Genomic DNA, 22,262 nt, shown 5'->3' with positions numbered 1-22,262 from the left:
ATAAAACTCTCCGCTTTGCCCCAGGTTCCTTCCCTTAACCAACACCCATAATCCTAGTAGTTACATTTTTATATTTCAGAAAAGAGATTCTAGGATCTTCCTCTAGAAAATCTGATCTATCCCACCAGATAGGTCCATTGATTCTGGCATTTTGGTGTCTTCAAGAAAAAAAATTTGGCTGATTACTGAATCATTCTAGAATAAAGCCTTCTATTCCACAGATTTATTCCCTCAGCCCTTAAACACATGTATCCAATTAGTTACTTAGGGATCACTAAACAAGAATCACTGAACATCTGAGGAATTTTTTTAGCATGGCAGAAAGGAGCTGAAACAAATCTATTGAAAGAAGTAACTCTGTGAACTTAGAGATAGAACAAAGCATAGAAGAAAATTCAAATACAACATAATTAACATGAGATATAAGAGCGATATATCCATAGAACAAGAATAGGATCCCCTATTTTATTTAAGATTTATTTATTTATTTTAGGGAGAGAGAGAGAGAGAGAGAGAGAAAGAGCATGAGCGGGAGGAGGAGAGGGAGAGGGAGAAAGAATCTCAAGCTGTCTCCACACTGAGCTTGGAGCCTGATATGGGGCTTGATCCCACAACTCTGAGATCATGACATGAGCTGAAACAAGAGTCAGCCCCTTAACCAACTGTGCCACCCAGGAACCCCAAGATGCCCTATTTTATTAATTAATTAATTTATTAATTAATTTTTTTTTTATGAGAGAGAGAGAGAGAGAGAGAGAGAGAGGCAGAGACACAGGCAGAGAGAGAAGCAGGCTTCATGCAGGGAGCCCGATGTGGGACTCGATCCCAGGACTCCAGGATCACACCCTGGGCCAAAGGCAGGCACTAAACCACTGAGCCACCCGGGCTGCCCAATGCCCTATTTTAAAGGAACAATATATGAAAGACCTGGAATCTATATCTATGACAGATGATGATGATGGTGGTAGTAAAGTAGAAAGAGCTTCATAAATAAAATTGAGGAAACCACTAAGAATGTACAAAGAGATGGCCAGCAAGATATTAAAGATAAAATTAGAGAATAAATTCCAAAGATTCAACCTTCAGCTGAAAGGAATTCTAGAAGGCAGCAGAGAGAACAAGTGAGAGAAAATTGTTAAATAAAGTAATCAAGACAATTTCTTAGAATGAGGGCCTAAATCCCCAAGTGAATAGACCAACAGAAAGCCAGTTTAAATAAAAATAGTTCCTCAATAAAATAATCATGAAATATTATAATCTTTGTATAAAGATATGACTTAAAAACTCCTACACAGGAAAAAAAAGTGAGTTAAGTATAAGGGATGGTTATCTATCTATTGCTTAAATCTTGAGTGCCATACATATCATTGTCCAATAAAACTAACCAGGATGGTTTTGAGAAATGGTGGTTTCTAGGACTAGGGCAGAATATACAAGAGGAATCTGGCACATCTTGTAGTGCCAGAAAATAAAGAAATGCTCAAAAAATAAAACCCAAAATAAAACAGAACAAAACTCACCTCATGTTAATGAGTATCTATCAAAGCAAAAGGACTTGGAAGCCAACTGAGCAAGTTACTAATGACCAAAGTTGGAACAATTTAAGCAACAAAATAAGTAATGTTGAATTATAACCCAAAGTATAAAATATCTATGAGTCCATACTGATATAAATAAATGATTGAATAAATTAATAAATGTGGGAGAAGAAACAAATGTCCCACGCAGAAGAATTCTAAATTATTCATGTAGATACACCACATTAAAGGAGAGGGAGAATAACTCTGCACCCTTTAAGTGTGTGCTGGGCATAGTGACCTCTGTCCAAAGTGCAAAGTATGAAAACGGGGAAAAAAGAGTAACTTTAAAGTGCAGAAACATAACAAACACTACCTCAGCCAGGTGATCAAGGTCAACATCAACAGTCATAAGTCATGTTGACAGTATGCACTCTTGATATTGATGAAAATGGCACTTCACATCTGTCATCTTCCTCCCAAACTCATGTCCCCAGACTAAGAAAAAAAAAAAAAAACATCAAGGAAAGTCCAATAGAGGCATAACCTACAATATACCTCACCAATACTACTTAAAACTGTCAAGAATATCAAAAGAAGTAAGTCTCAGAAATTGCTACACCCAAAAGAAGATTAGGATATGACAACTACATGTAAGTATAGTAAGCTGGATGGGATATTGAAACAGAAGAAAATGACATTACGTTAAAAAAAAAAGAAATCTGAATTATGGACTTTGGTCCAGTACTTACAACAAATGTATCATACTAACTTAAGATGCAAATAATAGGGGAAATTGCATGGAGAGTACGGACAGTGATGTATGGAAACTGTTTATCTTTTCAAAAATGTTCCTTTGTAAATCTAAAACTGCTGGAAATAGCAAAGTATTATTTATAATGAAAGGATGATGAGAAATGGTATTCTCCAAATCCCAAAGAATCTAGTCAGAAAATAGGTATTAATTACAAAGGGAAAAATAGCAACTTTACAGTGGAATATCCTGGCAGAGGCCAACATAATGAAATGATCAAAATTAACATCAATTATAAGACATGCTAACATCATGTTCCTTCTGATAAAATGCACTGAGAAGGTATCATATACCACTTCTGTGATATTTTGTCAAATATGTATAAACTCAGTTTAATCAGAAGAACACATAAGACAAGCGCAAATTAAAGGAGAATAACTGGTCAGTACTCCTCAAAGGTATCAAAGTCACTAAGGGCAAAGAAATACCAAGAAACTGTCATAGATCATAGAGACTAAGGAGACATAAAAGTAGATACAATGTGGAACTCTGGATTACATCCTGTAGCAGGAGAATGACATTGGTGGAAAAACTAGAGAAATTCTAATAGAATCTATAGATTAAAAACAACAAACAATGAAGGATTGGGCTATAAATATTAAAGATTTATCAGTAGAAGCTTTGGAATGTAGGAGGCAATGGAGCGGTAAATTCAAATTTTAGAGTAAAATGATTTCCAATCTAGTACTTTACAGACAAACCATCAGTTAATAATATGAGAAGAATGTAAATGACTTTCAGACATTGGACTTCTCAAAATTTATTTTCCATGCACTTTTTTATCTATGCATTGTTACTTATGAAATTATTGAGCAATGTGATCTCTCCAAGAAGGAAACAATACAAAAATGCTCCTGGGATCCAACAAACAGGTTTCAAAACAAAGAGGCATTTCCCAATGATGAGAATAAACATGCCAGAATGAGAGATGCACTGCACATCCCAAGAGCACACAGTCCAGACTGGATGAAAAGGTACATTGAGGTACATGGTGGCATTTTACAGAGATTTTGAAGAGTGTCAAGATACTTGGCCAATGGTTAACATTTTTTTAAGTTATTCAAATATTAACTCTGCAAAAAACCAAAAGGGCATAGATTTAAGGACATAAAATTATAGTATTCTCTTTGACCTAGCAGAATCATATTATGAAAGCAACCAACATGGTTTTAATCAGTGTGATACAGTCACATTGGCAGGATGTTTGCCTGAGGAGGGGGTGAAAGAGAGGGAAAATGCTACTTTTTCTATAGTAGAAATGTGGTATGTAATATTTAAAATTGATGAACCAAAAGAGAGCAGTATCCATATAGTGTGTGTAAATTCAGAAGATTGTATATGAAAATATCAGCAGGGTGTGTGGGTGGCTCAGTCGGTTAAGCATCTGACTCTTGGTTTCAGCTCAGGTCATGATCTCATGGGTAATGAGATGAAATCCCACAGTGGGCTCCATGCTCAGCAAGGAGTCTCCTTGAAGATTCTCTCCATCTACCCCTTCTCCCACTCTCTCTCTAAAAAAATAAATAGGGATCCCTGGGTGGCGCAGCGGTTTGGGGCCTGCCTTTGGCCCAGGGCGCGATCCTGGAGACCCAGAATCGAATCCCACATCGGGCTCCTGGTGCATGGAGCCTGCTTCTCCCTCTGCCTGTGTCTCTGCCTCTCTCTCTCTCTCTCTCTCTCTGACTATCATAAAGAAATAAAAATTAAAAAAAAAATAAATAAATCTTTTTAAAAAGAAAATAACTTCTAAAATGATTTAAAGGGTTGCCTACTGGGAAGAAAAATGAAGAAGATGGGCAGGTTTTGTTATGAGCCTATTAGGATTCTAATTTAAACTATGTTTGTTTTACATTAATAAAATATAAAATTAATTAAAATAAATTGATACATAATTTCCCAGGAAGTTATCACACTATCATGAAGATATAAACAATGTCCTTTCTCTCTGCTCATTGATGCTTTATCTCTTTATCCTATCTGAAGGAAAAACAGACTTGAAATGGAGATTTTACAAAATAACTATTCATGAAATGAATTTCCAAAAGGATGGCATCTTCATCTTCTCATCTGGGAAAATGAGAGTAACTTCCAAAAAAACATCAAATCTTAATTTGGCTCTTCTCTTGTTAAGTGAATATACTTTCTGCCCTATCTCTTTCTTTCTTATTCTGGAATTCCTATAATACGAATATTGGTTCTTTTCATTGAATGCCGCAATTCCTGCTTTTTTTTACTTTACTTTTTTTACTCTTTCTCATTCCTTTTTTTTTTTGTTCTCCTGATTGAATAAGTTCCAATATCCTATCTGGCAGGTAAATGATTCTTCTGCACAGTTGATTCCACTTTTGAAACTCTTTATTGGATTCTTCAGTTTAGTTACTGCATTTTTAACCATAGGATTTTTCTTTTCTTTTTTTTATGGTTGCTCTTTCCTTGTCAAACTTCTCATTTGTTCATGCATTATTTTCCAAATTTCATTTAGTTGTCTATGTTTTCTTGTAATTTACTAAATTTCCTTCAAAGGATTAATATAAATTCTTTGTCTGATAGTTCATAGATCTCCATTTCTTTAGGGTTGGTTATAGCAGCCTCATTAATTTGGTGGTGTCAAAGTTACCTAATTTTCTGTGATTCTTGATTCCTTACATTGATGTCTGCACATTTGAGTTATTGGATTCCTCTTCTAAAATTATTAGTTATATTTATTAAAGTTATACCTATAAAGTTAGGTCTTTCTCTGCATAGTTCTGATCTTGGTACAAGTAGATACTAAGTAAGAATATTAAAACATAGTACTGAGCATAATTAGCTTATATTAACTGCTTAATTAATACCTGCTGATAAATTAGTTTATGATCACAGTTCTTACACATTTTCCATAAAATGTAATATATTGTATAACAGAAACATTTTTCTACATAGAAGTCGTATTTAGCAAAAATATTTAGGGAAAGCCTAGGTGAAATCAAGAAGTTTGAAGCAGTATTACAGGACTTCTTAATATGACTATTCAAGACTGTCTTTCTCTCTCTCCTTGCCCAGGCTTTCCTCTCTAATATGACCAAAATTGAAGTCCTTACTCCTTCCTAAGACTAATTCTCTCCTTTCTTCCTGATTCCTTTTCTTACTTGATATTCTGGGACCTTTATCAATCACTTTTCACCTTTCTATCTTCAAATTCTTCCATTAGACTAACCTATAGAGATGCTACACACTTCATCTACAGAAAAAGACACAAATGTACAAACCTAAAAAGCTTTGCACCTAGGGGTGTCTGGCTAGCTCAGTCAATAGAGCATGAAGCTCTTCATCTCAGGGTCATGAATTCAAGTCCCCATGTTGGTATGGAAATTACTTAAATAAACTTAAGGAGCACCTGGGTGGCTCAGTCAGTTGGGCATCCAATTCTTGAATTAGGCTCAGGTCAAGATCTTGGAGTTATGGGATCAAGTTCCATGTAAGGCTCCATGCTCAGCATGGACATTGAGATTCTCTCTCTCCTTCTCCCTCTGCTCCTCTCCACTCATGAGCGTGCATTCTCTCAAGAAACAAACAAATAAAAAAACTGTAAAAAAAAGTTTTGTAGTAAGTTTTAAGACCAGTTTGAAGCTCATTTATTAAAGTACATAGTGCAATAAAACAAAGTTCTTGTCTTCTCTAAGCTACCATCCTCTCTTTCTTCTCTCTGTCACCTTCTCAATAAAACAGATTATACTTGATGTTTTTACTTCCTCTCCCCTCATTCTCTCATTCTACTCTGGAATTTGGCTTTAGGCTTTCTCTCCCACTTGCTCTTGACACAGTCATCAATAAAAGCATCTTATATGAATAAAGTACCTTGCAGAAGACACACAGATAGTGGTTAGTGTCCCCATAGATTGCCATATTAGTTTATCTCTCCTTTAATTTATATTTTCAAAGATTTTTTTCAAAGTTTACACACAAAAATTGAAATTGAAAATGTTTTAATTCCAATTTTTTAAAGATTTTATTTATTTATTCATGATAGTCACACAGAGAGGGAGAGAGAGAGGCAGAGACACAGGCAGAGGGAGAAGCAGGCTCCATGCAGGGAGCCCGACGCGGGACTCGATCCCGGGCCTCCAGAATCGTGCCCTGGGCCAAAGGCAGGCGCCAAACCGCTGCGCCACCCAGGGATCCCTAAAAAATTTTTATTGTGTTTTTTTTTTTTTCAAAGGAAATGATTTCCTAAAAACATTTGTCCCAAAGATTTTCCTTCTTAGGTCTTGAAGTAGTTTAAATACTGAAGAAGAGTTATCGCTCAATTTGTTATTGGCATTTATTCAAAGAGCATTCGCACAAACAAAGTGGAAAGCCACAAATTATAGTTTAGTTGTTAAGAGAGATTTGAAAAGTTCTCACCAAGAAAACAAATTGTGGGGTGCCTGAGTGGCTCAGTCGGGTAAGCATCTGCCTTCAGCTCAGGTCATGATCCCAGGATCCAGGGATGGACCTCCTTATAGGACTTCCTGCTCAGCGAGGAGCCCATTTCTCCCTCTCCTTCTGCTGCTCTCTCTGCTTGTGCTCTGCTTTCTCTCTCTCTCTCTCTCTCTCTCAAATAAATAAATAAATAAATAAATAAATAAGCAAATTGTAACTGTGGGTGATGGATCTTAACTAGGCTTATTGTAAATTATTTCTCAATATATACATATATTGAATAATTATGCTACATAATTTAAAACAAATATATGTAAGTTGTACCTAAATTAAAGGAATAAATTATAGAAATTATAGTTTGCTGTTAGAAGAGGCATGTATATATTCACTATCTCAGTTCTAACTGAACTAGAAATTGACTTAAATAAGGTAACATAGGACTGCTGATTAATTTAATAATTATTTCATTTTATTTTATTTTATTTTATTTTATTTTTTTCGGGTGGTATCCATTATTTTGACTCCAAAAGAAAATTTCATCCTCCCACATAGGCAAACTCAATCTAGAAGCTTGAGGTCAGAGAGGACTTCAGAATTTCATCCAGCTCTCCTGCTCGATGCCAGAATTTTTCCACTGTGATAAAACTCAGTTAGCAAAGATCTGCTCAATGCCTGTTGAGTGCCAGGCATAAAGCAGGTCAGGGGCACACGCTAGGCACAAGGCACATCCCCTAGAAATCACAGGGCTCACAATATAGAAGGAATCTAAAAAATAAGCAAAGAAGCACCTGCAGACAATGGAAAAAGAGCTGAGGGATATCTGTCTATTGCTATCCGAAAGGCACAAGTCTTCCTTTTAACTAGGTATGTGAGGCTGGGCAAATTAATTTCTCTTTCTCTCCCAGTAAAATGAGATTAATGGTATTTTCCCTTTGGGGGCTTTAAATAAAAGCTGGCTTTGGTTTCCTATGACTGTCTTATTTCCACTGTTCGCTTACACAAACCCTGTGGCTCCAGGACCCTGAATTTCTCACCATTCTTCCAAAACACTATGATTTCTTCTGCTTCAATAGATGGAGCATCTCAGGTGGTGCCTGCACATCTGCCTTCTGTTTAATAAACTCCTTTCCAACTTGTATGATCTACCTTGAATTGCACATCTTCTGTGAAGCCTTCTCTAATTGCCTAGGTATATATTTTTTTAATTTATTTTTTATTGGTGTTCAATTTACTAACATACAGAATATTATATACAGAATATATTATATACAGAATATATATAATAACATACAGAATACTAACATACAGAATTCATTTTAAATACTTATGAACTAGTACATTATTTCTTAAGGAATTTACTCAGTATATTTTTCATAGGTCTGCATAAAGTGGGCATTTCAGTAAATATGACTGATTGAAAAAGTTTCAAATTAAGTTTTTCTTTTAGATACATTATATTTTAAATATAAAATGCCCTACTGCCCCCTGGTGTTAAAATTAAGCCTTATATGCTACACTGTCTACATCCCTCCACATACATTCCTATGGTTTAATCAAGCTTATGGTGTGCAAAATTTTGTGTATGGTGTGCAAAATTTTGGTTCAGATAGATACATTTTTATTGCAGTTGTGACTCTGATGAAAGTAATAACTATATATATGTTTGATTAATTCAATTGGATATCTGAAATAATTCCTGTCTAAAATCAAATTTCAGAGTCTGTTGGCTCGCTTTATCTCAGTCTCTTCCTTTTTTCCCTTACACCTTTCCTCCTCTCTCCCTTTCATTAATCAGTTAACATATACATTTCTACACATTTGCCATGATGCACATTGATTTAGCTTTCCTTTTTTCCCTCTGTTCAGATTAATTATAAGGAACTGCAAAAAGCGACGCTATTAGACATTCAGAACTGACAATGATCTCTAGATAGCATCTAGTTCAGCTCTCTCATTGTAGAATTTAAGATATATTTCACAAGGGACATAGAAGATAACAGATGTCAATGATAGAGTGCTAGATGTCCTGCCCACTCAGGCCTTTTCATTCTTAATTTCTCAAAGGCAAGTAGAGGGAGTTTTCATTGCTAATTTTACAAACAAGTATTTGTAGGATGCCTACTATGTGCCAGATATTGTGTTAGCCATAAGGTAGATCCCTTTTTTCCTCATGAAAAATATAGTTTTATAGAGGATACAGATAAATAAATGTACTTATAGTACAATGCGATAAGTGTGTTAAAAGAACAAATAGAAGGCACTATATGGGGGAATAAAAAAAAAATTGTTCCAGATCTAGATGACACAGATCAAAAACACTTCCCATTAGAAATGATGGCTAAGCTTTGACCAATGCAGCAATTTTGACAGGCCCTTAAAAGTCGGTTTGGTTGTAACTATAAGAAATTTGGCCATGAAGTATAAAAGCAAGATGCTTATATTTCTACAGACCATATTTATTTTAAAAATGGGGATTGATGTGTACAGGGAAAAGAAAAACAAAGAACCCACTGGTTAAATAACTGAACCTCCCCTAATACAAGTACAGGGAAAAGCAAGGAAAGAAGAGAAACAGGTAAGCTGGCAAGAACGACATTAGAAGGTTTTAACATCACTACAGTAAAAAAAAAATAATAGCATTAAAGTGCTTCAGAAAAAGAATCACGTTTGAAATTCCAGGCAGAGCACAGAGAATTTATATAAAATCAGTGCTCAAACTTTATTTTAATAAAATGTTAAAGAAAGCAAGGAAACTTTTAATATATTTTTGGGGAGGGTTACTGCAAATAGTGACCATTTATATGGGGATCTAGAAAAAGAACATTTTAGGGCAGAATTAGTTGCAAAATCCAGATCTTGTGTAAGAGAAAAACACTTGTTTTAGAAAAGTATATTTTGTATTTTAATGATAATTGAGAATTTGTCTTCTGAGACATCTATAACTGCAGATTTTGAAATTTATATAGATGCTGTAATTGTGACTAAAAGAACTTTCTGCATATAATCGATTGCAATTGCTTTTTGGCTTTTACCCTTATAGTCATTAGGAATAAATGTCAGTATTTGTAATGGCACAAAAATTAGTCTTGCTGCACTGGTAATGATTTTCAATAGTCCAAGAGCAAGGAAGAAAAACTAAAAATGCATTTAGAGAGTGAAGATAATGCAAGAAATATTATTACTGCTTAGGCAATTCTGAGTTTTGGGAACTTTGAGATTAGGAAGATTATGATTATCCAAGAACTCACAATTGTATCTGAAAGAATGACTTCTTTTTACTTAAAACCATTTGCTTAAAAATATTTATAGTTGAAAATTTTATTGATAAGATTATATATAATTCATTCTTTAGCTCAATGTCAAACTTACAGTATTCATTTCATGGGGGGTTAATTATTTATTGAAGTCAGAGGCATAATGGAGTATGTGAATAATGCAGTATATTGTACTCTCCAACAATTTGTTTGAAAATAGCCTAGATTTTCTTTATAGTAGCGCTCCTCACTCTGCTCACCCAGTTCCTTCATTCCCTCTTCAACTAAAATCTGGGTATTCTTTACTTGTTTCGCAACTTGAAAGAATCCTAAATTGCTTACTTGGGTCTTGGTTGTTTGGGGAGAAATTCAGCCCATGTTCCTCTGGCATTTAACATAGTGGAACAATAATGCCTATACTTAGGTAATTCTAGGCTTTCCCAGTGTGGGGAGGAAATAGGCCCCGACTCCAGAAAAATCCAAATACTATTTTTTTTAATTAAAGGCATTCCCCATACTGCAGGTTTGAAATCTAATTAAAATGGTCATTTAGAGTATTCTTAAAGGGGAAATGAATTTATTAAAAGGTAGCACACAAGGAATAAACACACCGAAAGTATGGAGCTTTGCTTCGACCATTGTTAGTACCGCCAAGATTCATGAAGCACAAGTCATATGCTGGGCTAAGGCAAGTTAGATTATCATCTGAACATAAGTAGTGAGTCCAGGTAGACTTATGCCAGGGTCCATGTTCTTAACCCCTCATGGATAATCTCTTAAACCTTAGATTCCAAGCCAACACAGCTCCCAAATTTCAGTTTGCATACAAATATCTTAAGGAACTGACTGTAAAACTAGCAGATATGGATGGAGTCCAGGGATTCACATTTTAACTCTAGCCGAGATCACAAGTTTAGATATACTAAAGTACTGTGCTATACTGGTTTGGCAGTAATCATGAATATAATCATGGAGTTATTTTGTACACGTGAGCATCAGTTGTTTTCTACCAGTTAGAGGAGCCAGCTTCTTCACTCAGTACCCTGCATCCCCTTAGAGCTGCCTCCACACATTACTGCTCAGCACCAGCCACACTCCTTAGGGATGCTCTGTCTTCTCCCAGATATTCACTTTTCCTAATGTAACTGCTTTGGCTAAGCATTGGCATCTTCTTAGAATATTATGCCAAGAGTTGGAAGAACATATTACTCCTCACAGGCCCACTGGGACTGCTGAGGAGAAAGTGTTGAAAAGCAACTCCTTCCAAGCTTTTTACTAAAAGCCATAAGTGACAAGTTAAATTCTAATCCATCTTCTAAACACTATTAAATGGAGATGCTAAAAGGAATGGAAAGATGGGAACAGTCATCTCTTATGGTAATAATATAATTTCCAGTTTCATCATAACTTGGATGTAAAAGAGAAATGTTAAACAACTTGTAAAACCAATTAGCATATTGGTCATTTTTATTCCATACTTCTAAGCACCCGTTCTCTACTTTCATTCTTTTCTAAATCTATTTCTAAATTTGTTTTATGGTGAATATTATTTATAACCATATAAACAGAATCCATTTTTAGTCATCACACCAAGTTTTATAATGTCTGAGAAGTACATAGAGGATGCAAGAGATTATAACATAATTGATGAAGTGATCCAATAAGTACTATAAACATATGAGACAAAAATGTTTTTGGGTAAAATTATTGGTATTGATAAAGCTTGCTTACTAGCATTGGTCTTATTAATCTATTCTGAACTTCAGTGATAAATTACTTGGGGATATTAAACTGGTATGCTCTGGCAGGATGTGTGTCCCACATCTTGAAAATGTGATGGCTCAGAATTCACAAAAACTCAGGGATTCAAACTAACAGTGTTTTTGAGTATCAAACTGAACACTAGCAAATAATTCTATCCATTAAAAAGGGAACACTAGAAGTATGGAATATATTTCTAGAGTTTAACAGCTATACTCAGGGTTTTATGACTGTATCTGGCACCACTTATTGCTACCACAGCTTTTCAAACTCATTTATGTTTCCTAGACCAATATTATGGTCCCAGTTGCTGGAGATCTAATAACTTTAGGTGGACCTGGTCCCAGCTGCTGCAGTAAAACCTAATGCTAAATTTTGTCATGCTTGTTCCTCCTACCACTTCTGACACAAAGAAAGTTCCACACAGCAAGTGGAGGGATTTACCTTCCTGATGGGAGCTGACATGGTTACGTGAGACACCTTGAAGTGAAGACAAAGTAATACTCCATGAAGAAAACTTTGATGAGGGATAGAGGTCCAGAGGGAACCAGAGGGAATTCCCTCTCAATTCCTCCTGGCTTGGACTATTTGAGATGAGTAGTTCCATCCTACTTCTCTGAAAACATCCAGCAAGACAATTCATCCTTGTTATAAAGCTGTGCTTGCGTCAGTAAAGCACTCCTATTTATTTGTTCTTCCTTTTATAGAAATCAGAACTCAAAGCAAAAGCTGTTTTGGTAACTATACTACCTCACACCTCAGCTCCCATGGTACTTCAATCACCAATAAAAATAAGGTAAACAAGCTTTTACTTCACTTTCTATTTTTATATAATCCTATCTAAGACAATGTGGCTTGCTGAGCAATATTTAAGAATTTTAGTTCTAATGTAAATTTCAATGGGTAGAGGAATTGATTCAGCTCCCACTGGAGGAAGGCATGGAAAGCCATATGAAATATACTTCACCACGGAAGCCTGTGTTAGGGAATTCAGAAATTCTCCATTAAGGGTTGTATGTGCAACACTGTATGCCCAACTCAAGGCTGCCTGAATATTTCTAGGAGATTTGGAATTGTGGTTGACAGGCATCCCAATTTAAGACCATGAAGACTTATAAAAGGCAAGGAAGAGGAAAATATAATATTAAAAAATGAAGTTGGGAAAATAAAGAGGCAAAGAAGCAAATGGTTCCGAATTCCTAAGAAAAGGAACCCTGGCTTGGAAAAGGGAGTTTGGAATAAACTACATTACTAATCTTTACTAATGTCATACTACCTTTATGTCCTTGAAGATAAAATTTTATAATGGCATATTATCCTTTTTACATATTATTAGATTTGATTTGTTAGTATTTTGTTTAGAGTTTTTGCACCTATGATTTTGAGAGACATTGGCATACAATTTATCTTTCTTTTTTTTTTTTTTTTTTTTTTACAATTTATCTTTCTTATGATTAACTTTGTCAGATATTAGGTCTGTGGTCATGCTGACCTCATAAAAGGATTCAAATAGTTTTTCTATTTTCTATATTTTTCTATTTTCTGAAGGAGTTTATGTATATGTATCAAAAAGTTCACACGTGAAATGATGGCTTTAATGCCATATTCAATTTCTTAAATTGGTACAGAACTATTCACATTTCCCACTTCTTCCTATGACATATTGAAAAAATATATTTTAAGAAACTAGTCCATTTCTTTAAATACTTAACTTATTGGAATAGAGTTGTCCATTATACTCTCTCTTATCTTTGTATACTTGTAGAATATGTATATCCCATTTTTAATTTAATTTGTTTTTTTTTCTTTTTTTTCCATTTTTAATTTAATTTGATTGATAGTTTCCTTTTTTTCTTGATCATTTTTGTTATTTAGTTTTTCAAGTTTTTTTAGTTTTCAAAGTTTTTTTTTCAAAGTTTTAAGTCTTTTAAAAAACTAAATTTGGTTTTATTGGCTTCTCTCATTCATTTGTTTTCTATTGTTTATACATGATATCTTTATTGTTTATTTTCTTCTGTTTTATTTTGATTTGTTGGTATTTTCTTAGCTTCTTTAGATGGATTCCTCAGTGATTAATGTTTAAGCTTTCTTCTTTTCCACAATATGCATTTAAGTCTATACATTTTATTTAGTGCTGCTTTAGCTGCATTCTATAAGTTTTCTTTTTCATTTTCATTTAGCTCAAAATATTATCTTATTTGACAATTTGTCCTTGGGCTATTTAGAAGTGCATTATTTAATTGCTAAAGAGAGATTTCCTTTTTGTTTGCTTTGTTATTTGCCACTAGCTTAATTCCACTGTGGTCAGATAAATATTCTGTATGATTTTCAAACTTTGAGCTTTATGGTCCAAGGCCCTGGGCTATTTTCTTAAATGGTTCATGTACCCTTGGGGAAAAAGTGTATTCTATTGTAAATGGGTAAATGTTCTATATGTTAGTCATTTTTGTTAATAGTGTTGTTCAAATATTTTACATATTTTCTGATTTTTTTGTTGCCTTCTTTTATGAGTTACTGAAAGAGGTTTGGAAAAATTTTCTACAATAAATGTGGATGTATTTTTTGTAAAATTTTGTCGTCATTTGCTTTCTACATTCATTTTTTTTTTTTTTTGTAGGTGCTAATAGCTTTTATTTTTTTTTTTATTTTTTTATTTTTTTTTTTTTTTTTATTTTTTTTATTGGTGTTCAATTTACTAACATACAGAATAACACCCAGTGCTTTCTACATTCAAAAGCTAGATTTTGGATACACAAAGATATAATATTATGATATCTTCCCAGTAGATTCAGCCTTTTCTCATTACAAAATGCCATCTTATTTCTACTGATGCTTCTTGTTATAAAGTATTTTTGTTTGATTTTAGTAAAGTTACATATTCTTTCTTTTGGTTAATACTGTATGGCATATCCTTTTGTATCCTTTTACTTTCAATCCTTCTTTTTAAAAATGATTTAAATTTATTTGAGAGAGAAAGCAAGCAAGAGGGGGGAAGAGCAGAAGAAGAAGTAGGGGGAGAGGGACAAGCAGACTCCTTGCTGAGTGCGAAGCCCCACACAGGACTGAATCCTAGGACCCTGAGATCCTGACCTGAGCCACCCAGAGTCAGAGTCTTATGCTTAAAATCAACAGTCGGACACTTAATTGACTGAGCCACTCAGGCACCCATATATATATTTTTTTTTTCTTAACATTTTATTTATTTATTTGAGAGAGTGCATGAGCGCACAAGTGCGGGAAGAAGCAAACTCCCCAAGGAGCAGGGAGCCCTATGTGAGGCTTAATCCCAGGACTCCAGGATTGTGGCCTGAGCCATAGGCAGATGATTAACTAACTGAGCCACCCAGGCACTACAATCTTTCTGATATTTAAAGTATGTTTATTGTAATTAGAAAAAAGTTAGGTCTATTTTCATCCAGACTAAAATATTCATCTCTAAATGTTATCACTGGTATATTTGAATCTACATCTATTATCTTACTTTTCCCCCAGTTTCCCCTTTTGTTTTTATTTCCTTTTTCTTCTTTCTTGACTTAATAAGAATAAAATACATTTTTAAATATTTCTATTTTCCCTTATATTAACTTCCCTATAGATTGTGTTACTATTTTCAAAGGAGGAGGGATGAATTTTCCAGAGATTACACAATGGATCCTAGATTTATTGAATCCATCTTAAATTAATATTTTACTCTTTGGGATAGTACAAATGGACACATAAATAATGGTATATTCAAATTACTGCTACATATAATAATCTGGATGAACCTCAAAATCATAACATCCAGCCAAAGAAGATATATACAAAAGAGCACATGCTTTAGAATTCTATTTCTATAAGGTACTACTGTAATCAGAAAAAGATAATTTATGGTGATAAAAATCAGGATAGTGTTTTCTTTTGGGCAAGGTGGTAGTCAGAAAGTACAGAGGGAATTTCTTGGGTACTCGCTATTTTCTATATTTTCATCTGTGTGTTGGTTGCATGGTTGGTTGCATGGTGCTATATCCATGTCATGAAAATTAACTGAAATGTACACTTACATATGTTCTCTTCTATAGATATGTTGATATATATATCATATCAACACATATAGTAACATTAAATAAAAATCTAGTTTCAATTTTCCTCTGGGCTAACTTCTGTAGGTTGCCCAGACAGGGTGAATTTCTCTCTGTGCTCACAACACAATATTCATGTATCTTATCAAATACTCATGTGGGTATATTGAAATGTGCCTGTTTACTCAGCAGATTCATAACTAAATCATTAATTTTTTGAGGAGAGCTCTGTGGAACTCAAGGACATGTGTCCTTACATAATCATAGTAATCCATCTTGTAACCAACTTTGATTTCAGAAAAATAAAAATTGTGAGTAATGCTCTCTTAAGCTCTCCTCTAGGGTTTGCTGCGGTGATTCTAGAGATAAGGATCACCCAACAGGGACTTGTGGTATCTTCAAGAAGCTGAAGCTTGCCTGCATGACACTTACATTATTCAAATCTCTGCTCCTTTTTTCTTCGTCCTAGAATCCTGCCACAATTCTCCTTCTTTCTTTCTTCATTCTTCACCGACTTTACTAAGTAACCAGGATGTGTGCTGTGTGTGTGATCAAGACAGAGTTCTTTTTGAAGAAAGATTCCTCCATGTCTTGGTTCAATTTATATTGATCCGTGACAATACTGGGTCCTTGATGTTTTATTCAGAGTACGAGTTTATTCTCTTTAAAATTACAGGCAAAAATAAAATAAAATAAAATAAAAAAATAAAAAAATAAAATAAAAACACAGGCAGATTATTTTGTACCCTTATTGTTTAATTAACTGTTATGAATTCTGCATATGAATCCAAGTTACTCCACTACCTCTAGTATAATGAGGGCATTTTCTGCTGAAACATTGTCTAACCATGCCTGATCCTACAGACCTTTAGCAATTGGCAGTATTTTTGTGCTTCTTCAATGCTTTCTGTCTCTCTTCTATAACAAAAGCTTAGTATTCTTTAAACCCAAATTCCTTTTCTACTCTTCTTTGCACAGAATTACCTACAAATTTCTTCAGTCTCTGGTAAAAACAATGCTTACTATCTTCAAATTTTATAGCAGCAGCCAAGTCTGAAGCTCTAGCCAGCAGGGCAGTACAAAGGCTTTAAATTCATCCAGGCATGTCTAATATTGACATCTCTTTTCAGTGAAGAAAAGCTCCTAAAGTTTAAGAAATTGGGTTTCCGTGCAAGTTGGGTGAAAAATGCGGCATAGTTTCAAATTTTACAAAGAAGTCTCCTTAGTTTTCTCTATTTAATAAACTCAAACAAATAAAAAAGAACATCACATATTGGAATAATTAATATTATTAAAATGCCCATATTACCCAAAGCAATCTACAGATTTAATGCAATCTCTATCAAAATACCAACAGCATTTTTCACAGAACTAGAGCAAATTATCCTAAAATTTGTATGAAACCACAAAAACAATCCTGAATAGCCAAAGCAATCTTGAAAAAGAACAAAACTGGAGTTATCACAATCCCAGATTTCAAGATACACTACAAAGCTGTAGTAATCAAAATAGTATAGTTCTGGCACAAAAACAGACACATAGATCAATAGGACAGAATAGAGTCCAAAATAAACCCAGGCATTTATGGTTAATTAATCTATGACAAAGAAGGCAAGAATATACAATGGGAAAAAGACAGTCTTTTCAATAAATGGTGCTGGGAAAACTGGACAGCTACATGCAAAAGGATGAAACTGGACGACTGTCTTAAACCAGGCACAAAAATAAACTCAAAATGGATTAAAGACCTACAAGGAAGATCTGAAACCATAAAATTTCTAGAAGAAAACATAGGCATTAAACTCTGACATAAAAACATTTTCCTAGATATGTCTCTTGAGGCAAAGGAAACAAAAGCAATAGTAAACTACTGGGACTACATCAAAATAAAAAACTTTTGCATGGCAAAGGAAACCATCAACAAAACAAAAAGATAAACCTCCAAATGGGAGAAGATATGTGCAAGTGATGGATCCGATAAGGGGCTGTTATTCAAAACAGATAAAAGCATACAACTCAAAAACAAAAACGTCCTATTTAAAAAATGGACAGAGGACCCAAATGGACATTTTCCCAAAGAAGACATACAGATTGATAGCAGATATAATGAAAGATGTTCAACATCACTAATTATCAGGGAAATGAATACCAAAATTATAGTGAGATATCATTTAACATCTGTCAGAAAGGCTAAGATAAAAAACACAAGAAATAATCAGTGTTGCAAGAATGTGGAGAAAAAAGGATCCTCATGCATTGTTGGTGGGAATGGAAATTAGTGCAGCCACTATGGAAAACAGTATACAGTTTCCTCAAACAGTTAAAAATAGAATTGTCATATAATCCAGTAATTCCACTACTGGGTTTTTACCCAAAGGAAACAAAAACACTAATTCAAAAAGATATATGCGCTCCTATGTTTATTGCTGTGGAGGCCGAGAAAAAATAAGGCCATTCCACCTCAAGTTAAGCGTTAGCACACGTACAGCCATCTTAGGCCCCTGTGAATAAGAGCTGAACTTTACAGGAAAAACTGCAGAATGTCCTCGGCAGGGAATCCCATATCAGAAAGACAACAGAGCCCAAGCAGAACAGAGCTCAATGCCCTTGAAAGACCCATATCAGAATGTAAACAGAACTTGAGAAATTCTTCCACCCCTTCTTAAAATTCCCTAGACCAGCCCATAAAAAACCCAGCTGTAACCCACTTTGGGGTCCAAGTCCCTGCTCCGCTGTGATGGGTATACTTGGACCCAAGCTCAAGCTTGCTAATAAACCCTCGTGTGCTTGCATCGGTGTCGGCTCCTTGGTGGTTTCTCGGATTTGCAATCTTGGGCACAACAACTGCAGCATATCACAATAGCCAAGATATGAAAGCAACCCAAGTGCCCATTTATTGATTAATGCATAAAGAAGATGTGAGATATAAATACACACAAACAACACACACACACACACACACACACACACTGAAATATTACTCAGCCATAAAAAAAATGAAAATTTTCCATTTGCAACAACATGGCTATATCTAGAGCGTACAATGCCGAGTGAAATAAGTAAAAGACGATTACCATGTCATTTCACTCATATGCAGAATTTAAGAAAAAAAAACAAAATAATAAAGAAAGAAAAAAGGACAGCAACAAAAAACTGGACTCAAATACAGAGAAAAAACTGGTGGTTGCCAGAGGCAGGTGGGTGGAATGATGGGTGAAATAGATAAAGGAAATCAATAGTACACTTATCTTGATGAGCACTGAGAAATGTACAGAATTGTTGAATCATTATATTGTACACCTGAAACTAAAATAACTCTATAAAACAAAACAAAACATTGAACAGAATATTTTATATCTTCTGCCTTGATTAATACCTTTTCCCCCAAAATACAATTTGTCTAGTTCATTTGCATGTCTTTCAACAGTAAATTTCAATATCACATGTTCATAGTTCATCACTACTCTTGGCTCATTTCCAGGGTGATGATTTTAATTCTAGATAAACCCTATTTTCATTTTGAGGACAGATTTTTCAGAGTCAAAAATAAATCCAACACAATTTCTAGTCTCCTCCAGCCTTCCCAGGAATGCAGCTGCTATCTATCTAACTAGTTAGTCAAGCCAGAAAATTACAAGTCATCTGTCACACTTCTTTCTCCTTGAACCTCACACCCATTCTGTCATTATTAGTGAAACTTGTTGATTCACTCTTATACAGCTTTTAATTCCATAAACTCATCCACCGGTATGACATCACTCATCACTGTCCTATCCTAGGCACTCTCAGCTCTCCTCGTTATGAATGCAATGGCCTTCCACTGGTCTGTCTATGTATCTTTTATTCCAAGCAGTCTCTGAAGAAAAATCCTTTCACAATATGAAACTGATTACATCAGCCCATTTCTCCTAAAGACAAAAACCAAAATCTTTATTAAGATTCACATGGAAACACACACACACACACACACACACACAGAAAGACTCACATGCCCCTTTATGGTCTGACATCTTTCTATGTCTCTTTTCCTTTCACTCCAAGCACTCACCGAATGCACCCCAGCCACGCTGCTTCTTTCTGTTCCTAGAACAGGCTAGGCTCACTCCCTTAATCATCCTTCAGATAAACCTTTGTTGACCATCCTGAGTGGATCAAACTCCCCTATTTTTACAATTACAGCAATTGCAACATTAATAATTTAACATTTCTGTGTCTGATTATTCAGTCAAGGTTTGTCATTTCCCTGAACAAAAGCTAAATGCAGACAGAGCCCTAGTTTTTTTCTTCTTCATAACAATCATAGGCACTTAGCCCAAGATACGACACATAGTTTTAGCTCCATTAATAATTCGTTGAATGAATTAATGAATGAAAACATGATCTGGCAACTTAAAATAAATAAAAGCAATTTTAGTTCCTATTATATCTTCTTAAAATTTCCAAAAGCTTAGTATCTTACTAAGGTATGTTCTTAAAAATCATTTCCTTTTTTTTTTTTTTTTTCGCTTTCAGTATTTCTTACACTTCTTGGCCAATTCCGTTTCTTTTCTTTCTTCTATTTTGTCCCAAGAGAAATCCTGTGCTCTAGCCAAAGCAAATCTTACCACCCTCTCTTCTCCAGTTTTTCATTCTACTCACTATTAGAATAAGCATCAGCCTCTTTGGTTCGGAGATATTCCTTATAGAAATAAGTGAGGAAAGGGAAGTAATAATGGTTAACATCTTTTGAGGGCTTTGCAATGTGTCAAGCACTGGTTTCAGAACTTTACCATAGATTGGCTTATTTAAACTTCAAAAAAGCCATTAGATAAGGTCTAAAACAATTCTCTAAAATGAGAATTCCTCATTAAAATATGAGTTAAAAAATAAAATAAAATAAAAAAATAAAATATGAGTTAATAAGTTATGAGTTAATAATTTGTCAAGATCAGAAAAATGAGAATGGTTGAGCCCTTGTCTGAACCTAGAAAGTCTGAATCTACTATCTATGATCTTCATCAATAACCAGTATGCTACTATCTCCCTAAAGCAACAACAATTCTCAGTGGTGGCGAGCCTGGAAAAGGTGGTGAAAACGCATGTGCTTAAATTTTTTTGTGCTTGTTACACACTTCTAGCACAAACTCTAGCACAAACTCTAGAAAATAGCCAATAAAATATCAGTAGAATAAATTAATGAATGAAAGAACTAATTAATGAATTGCTCCATTAAGTGGTATGATTCAATGTATTGAAAAACCAGTGATCGCTAAGCAACATGCGTTAAGAATAATATTTAGGATAGATTGTAAGGGACAGCTTTGAAAAAACACTAGTAATGTGATACATAATAATTTATATGTGAAGTGTTGGGGCTGGGACTAGAATATAATGTCGCTGGTCAGATAGACACCTTTTACAAAATTCTTAAATGTGAAGTTCTTTTTCTAACTCCTTTCTTTTTTTAAAAAAAGATTTTATTTATTTATTCATGAGAAACACACAGAGAGAGAGAGAGAAGCAGAGACACAGGCAGAGGGAGAAGCAGACTCCATGCAGGGAACCCGATGCAGGACCCAATCCAGGCATCCCAGAATCACGCCCTGAGCCTAAGGCAGGTGCCCAACCACTGAGCCACCCAGGCATCTCCTTTTTCTACTTCTTCTCTAATGTCTATTTACACATTTGTTGAAGGATAGATAAAGCAGATAATTGGAAAGGCAAGGCAATTTACATCTATACATTGTTTAAAATCTCATAAAACAGATTAAAATAATTACATAATTACTCTCCGAAAAAGGCCAGCTTCTGCCTTAAAAGGACTTATTTCCCATTTAATATCCCATGGAAATCACATTCACCTCTTTCGTTATACTTTTAGCGGTAAGAAAGGAAGTTAAACTGTTTCCAACAGGGCTTTTCTCTTTTTTCATCTCTATTATTTTCTCTTTCCTAGGCCACATTAAATTTAGACTCAAGTTTCTAAATGCTACTATAGCAGACAGAATAACATCCTCCCCCTCTGCAAAAGATATCCACAGCCCAGTCCTCAAAACCTATTAAGTATGTTACCTTACCTTGCAAAAGGGACTTTGTCGATGTGATTAAGTTAAACATCTTGTGCTGAGAGACTATACTGGATTATCTGAGTGGATCCAATGTAATCACAAGGGTCCTTATAAGAAGGAGACGAAATGTCAGAATCAGACATAGCTTCAAAGATGAAAGAAAAGGTCATGCACCCAAGAATCCAGGAGGCCTCCAGATGCTGGAAAAGACATGGAAACAGATTTTTCTCTAGTCTCCAAAAAGAATGCAGTCCTCTGACACCTTGATTTTAGGACTTCTGACCTCCATACACTAAGATAGCGAATTTGTGTTGTTCTAAGCCACTATGTTTGTGATATTTGTTACAATAACAATAGGAATTTAATACCTCCATGGTATGACTATAACGTTGTGCTTTTAAGATTGG

At 34.7% G+C, this 22,262-nt stretch overlaps 1 protein-coding gene across 1 annotated transcript in view; it reads right to left on the bottom strand.

Moving 5' to 3' along the window:
* SCN7A (sodium voltage-gated channel alpha subunit 7) overlaps nucleotides 1-22,011 on the bottom strand; it is a 105,089-nt gene extending 83,078 nt beyond the window's left edge. Inside the window, exon 1 of the mRNA XM_077883430.1 lies at nucleotides 21,865-22,011. Coding sequence (XP_077739556.1) covers nucleotides 21,865-21,904 — 40 coding nt within the window. The 5' untranslated portion in view covers nucleotides 21,905-22,011. The remainder of the gene's footprint in view (nucleotides 1-21,864) is intronic.
* Between the last annotated feature and the right edge of the window lie 251 nt (nucleotides 22,012-22,262).

Source organism: Canis aureus, chromosome 34 (assembly GCF_053574225.1).
Source record: "Canis aureus isolate CA01 chromosome 34, VMU_Caureus_v.1.0, whole genome shotgun sequence".
Classification (NCBI taxonomy): domain Eukaryota; kingdom Metazoa; phylum Chordata; class Mammalia; order Carnivora; family Canidae; genus Canis; species Canis aureus.
This window is presented reverse-complemented; position numbering and strand designations above follow the sequence as displayed.